General features: G+C 45.7%; 1 protein-coding gene across 1 annotated transcript; it reads right to left on the bottom strand.

Annotated features, from left to right (window-relative positions):
- Positions 1-778: 778 nt before the first annotated feature.
- cebpa (CCAAT enhancer binding protein alpha) lies at positions 779-3,660 on the bottom strand. Its single transcript, XM_063480585.1, has one exon. It carries the CDS (start codon positions 3,437-3,439, stop codon positions 2,564-2,566), a length of 876 nt encoding a protein of 291 aa, XP_063336655.1. The 5' UTR covers positions 3,440-3,660; the 3' UTR covers positions 779-2,563.
- Positions 3,661-4,494: the final 834 nt, after the last annotated feature.

The following is a 4,494-nucleotide window of genomic DNA, read 5'->3' as shown; positions in this document are numbered from 1 at the left end:
GAGGACTAACCGAAACACGCTTAATACATGACGTAAAAGTAACCACGAATCTGAGAATCACATAGAACATTCAAAAAATCATAGAGTCCAGACACTCAGCCAGCCTGGCTCACAGACTCAGTACCACAACAGGGACTTTTTTTTCATGTCTAATCCGGTGCATTAAACTAGGAATAAATTCCTGAGCGTGTTGTTGTTCGTCAGTGATATTAAAGTACAACTTTCAACACGTTCACCACTAAAATGCAAAATACACATTAATGCTGCTGTAATGCCGGAGAATGTTTTTCTGCACAATGAGGACTTTGATGCTGTAATTTAACAGTCCAGGCTGTGACCGTCTCTCCTGAATGCAACTAAAATATGTGCAGAGAATATGTGATGTGCATTTTACCGCTGCAGCTGCTCGAGGTGGAGATTTTTCTGACCGTCTATCTTTCTGTACATCATATAAATTACTCATCGTGTGTTTGCATGCGAGACCTACATGCAGAGAAAAAAAAAAACAGGAACCAAAGCTGTCAGAAAAATTCTGATTTTCCGATGATTTTCTTCACTTTTATGACAGTCAGACGTCACTGTAGAAGTTGCAGCGCTGCAGACTGCACCTTTAACATTATTCATGCTGAAGAATGAAACCTGATATGAAGCATTTCTGGCTGAGCGCCCCCTATGGACTGCAAGAAATCGAAGAGATACAATGAACTTGATGCAGCAACAAGAGAAGTAAATGGAGAAATAAATCCAAACGCACAAACAGAATCTGATAAAACGAGCTTCTTTTATTATAATATTTCAGATTTTTTGGTATTTTATATATATATTTATTCATATATATTTATATATATGCTTATTTTACAATTGAGACGTAAAATTTGAAACAAATGTTGGTTTAACATCAGAGTTTGTAAAAAAAAAAAAAAAGTGCTTCCTTCTTCCTCACTGACACAAATGTCTTAAAATCTTTCTCAAAAGACCAGCTAAAGGTCAAAGGTCATCTCAGAGGATCAGAAGGCACTGCTGCATGAGCTATGATTCAACAGCGGGGAAGAGGAAGAAGATAACTACCATGTTGCATAGAAACCCTGTTCACATTTATTTATTTTTTATCTTTCTCAGAATGAACAAACACATAAAAACAGGTATGTGCACAGAGCCAGGCATGCTTTTTTTCTGCTCAGATCAGTACCCATCGTGTGTCAGACAACAAAGCTGTGCTTCGACAAATAGTGCATACAGAGAGCTGCTTCAGTGTCTTCAGAGGAACCACGTTTCTGCAGAATCCCATTGAACCAGCTGCCATCAGGCTTCTCCTGCAGATACGTGGTTTCCCCCTAGACATGGTGCAGCAGGTACCACAGTTTCAATTCCAGTCTTTTTTTCTTCTTTCTTTTCTTTTTTTTCCTAGTTTGTATTTTACTTTGGCTTAAATCAACGGGTGGGCAAACTTGTATCTCCACACCTTCTTGAGTATTAGTAAGCTAAGAAAAAAATGTATTTGCGGCTTTTTTTAGGTATTCATTTAGCCTTAATTAATACACTTCTTAAGAGTGGAGGTACAAGCTTTCAGTATTGTGGTTGACAGTGTGTCAGTGAAAAAAAATCTTAAATACTTTACTTTTTAAAAAGAAAAAATTTCTGATTTCTTTTATCTGGGGGGGGGGTTTGCATCACGTGATCAGATTATTAGAACACACAAACCTGCCAACAGCCCCGCACGCCTCCTCAAAGAACAAACAGGAGAAAATGAGCACAAATCCATGCAGTTATATCATGGAAATAAACATACATACAGGTTGAGTTTCATAGCTCTAAGACAAGTTCATCAGTTGATAGAGACGGTAACTTTGTATAAAACAAACCAAAATAATTCAGGAACTACGTGCACAACAGGCTGGTCCGGGCTCGTCACCGCCGTGCCCTACCTTAGCTGCACTGATATGTGGGGTCGAGTCTCTCAGTCTGTACGGGGGTAAGGCACAAAAACAGCCAGTCCTCTGTTGTGTGGATCTGCAGGGGGGGACGAGCTTATCGGCTTTTGCACAAAAAGTTTTAAAAGGCACATGAACACTGCAAAACAAAACAAAACAAAACAAAAAACCCAACAACAAAACAAAAAAAAATATACCGACTGAACGAGTCACTCTTTCTCCTGAAGGTGAGCGCAAGTCTTTCTCCGAAGAGCTCAGTCAGTGAGATGATGGTGAGATTAATTCACCTGTTTCCAGTAAAAGTTTATCAGTCCTGTTTTTTGAAGCATCTTCCGGAAAATTCCTGAAACAAGAAAAACCAAAGTGGCTTCAAGTTTGTTTTCTGCGTACAGCCTGTCTGCACTTTGGTTTTCGTTTTCACACAGAAACTTTGGAGCTATTTTTTCTAGTCTGAGGAGAAAGTGTGATCGCGAGGACTCCGTTCAGTCGGGTGTTTTAGCAGTGAACAGCTCAGCTGCCTCAGTCTCCTCACCGCTTTCAGTCCGTCCGGACGAACGGAACCAGCTGTGTGTATAAATCCAGCAGTGTACCAGTCCATGTCCAGTCTGCTCCCGGTCCGGCTCGGGAGGCTCTCAGCTTCCCATGGGTTTGAAGGAACCGTCCGGCAGCTGTCTGAAGATGCCCCGTAACGTGTCCAGCTCGCGGGTCAGGTGCTCCACCCTGCGCCTCAGTCTGTCGTTGTCGGCGGTCAGCTCCACCACCTTGTGCTGCGTCTCCATGTTGCGCATCTTGGCCTTGTCCCTGCTCTTGCGCACGGCCACGTTGTTGCGCTCGCGCCTCAGCCGGTATTCCGGGCTGTTCTTGTCGACGTGCTTCTTGGTTTTGCCGCCTCCCCTCTGCTGCTCTAGCAGCTTCATGCCGCCCTGCTGCGAGTGCGGGTGCGAGTGTTGGTGCTGGTGCGGGCTGGGCACCGGGGTCGGCGGAGGTGTAGGGTGCCCTGGCTGGAGGTGCATGGTGGTCTGTGCGCAGTGCGCAATCTGGTACTGGAGGTGCGGCATCTGCTGCTGCTGGGAGTACTGCTGGGGGTGCGGGTGCGGGTGGTGGTAGGTGGGGGGCATGCCCGGGTTCATGTCCTCGTCGTCCCGGGGCTCCTGCTTGATAGCCACCGGTCGGAGGCGTGGAGGGTTGTGCTCGTAAAGCGGCTCCATCTTAGACTCCATGTAGTTGGACATGTAGAGCTGCTGGGGCCCCGGGCCGCAAGTCACCGGGTCGTACTCCCCGTTCATCATTTTGAGCTTGTCCTGTCGGGAGCTGTGGTGGAACAGGTCAGCCAGGAAGTCGTCGTTGAACGCTGATGGGTCGATGTAGGCGCTCAGGTCGATGGAGGTCTCGTTGTCTCCGATCTCACCGCCAAGATCTGCCGGGTCTCTGTAGCCGGAGGAGGGCTGCTGGTTCAGGTTGTTCATCAGGGGCCGAGGTGCGACCTCGTATAGGTTAGAGAGCTCCATTGAGAATCTAAACCCGGGCAAGCATGGCGATGAGCTCCGGGAATCCAGGTTGCACAAAGTCGGGTCCTAAGGTGAGAGGGGTTACACAGCTGCAAGCATGCGCTGACCCAAAGCTCGGAGAGACTGTGACGGTTGCAGTGGCTCCGTTTGTACGCGGAAAGAAGCGGAATGAAGCAGCTTCAGGCTTTACTCTGCTGGGCTGATTCCTCCTGCTCAGTAAACTCCGAGCTGTCAAACTGCTGTTATATACAGAGAGGGAGTGGGCGGGCACACGTGCCCGCGCGCGCGCACACACAGCCCTCTGTCTTGCCAGCTATCAGCACGGGAACGCTTCAGAGTCAAACTCGACTCAAACTTTTATCACACACCGCGTCCTGCGCTCCTCTCTGCGCGCTCTGCTCACACATCAGCGCCAAAGCTCAGGCTGCCGAAGACACACTGAAACCACCCGGAGCTGTTAGAGTCGGTCTGCCAAAGTCACATTATATATATATATATATATATATATATATATATATATATATATATATATATACATATATATATATATGTGTGTGTGTGTTTACAAAAACAAATATTTACAAAAATCAATGACTGCTCTGGATTTCAGAAGCTCTTCTACACCGAGCGCGCTGGTGTTCAGCGCGTAACGCGAGCAGCACGAAAACCTGTTTTTAAAGAACTGCATTCTGTTGGGCACTTTTCTTTAAGTCTACACTGGCAGACTTTATTTATGTGAAAGGAGGGAGCGGCACCTATCAGAGCAGGACGCACAGACTTTATGTGCAAGTTATAAAAGTCGAGAACATCTTCTGGACTTAGAACACGTCTGATGTTAAATAGAATGCGCACTGATGCAAAAACCTGTCATTACTTAGTTATAATATGAATATATACCGTCAAGTCCCTGCAAGAAAGAACTTTTTTCTTATTGTAATGTATTTTTATTTCCAAATTCTAAATCAGGAAGATCCAACACTGAGGCATATTTATTATGACCTGCTTACAATGTTAGATGTGACTTGGGGAATCTTCTTGGATGAGGACGGGTGAGC

The sequence above is a fragment of the Pelmatolapia mariae genome, linkage group LG1, assembly GCF_036321145.2.
Source record: "Pelmatolapia mariae isolate MD_Pm_ZW linkage group LG1, Pm_UMD_F_2, whole genome shotgun sequence".
NCBI classification, from domain to species: domain Eukaryota; kingdom Metazoa; phylum Chordata; class Actinopteri; order Cichliformes; family Cichlidae; genus Pelmatolapia; species Pelmatolapia mariae.
This window is presented reverse-complemented; position numbering and strand designations above follow the sequence as displayed.

Excerpts from the sequence above, each read along its gene's own strand:
- cebpa (XM_063480585.1), bottom strand. The coding sequence starts at position 3,439 with ATGGAGCTCTCTAACCTATACGAGGTCGCACCTCGGCCCCTGATGAAC.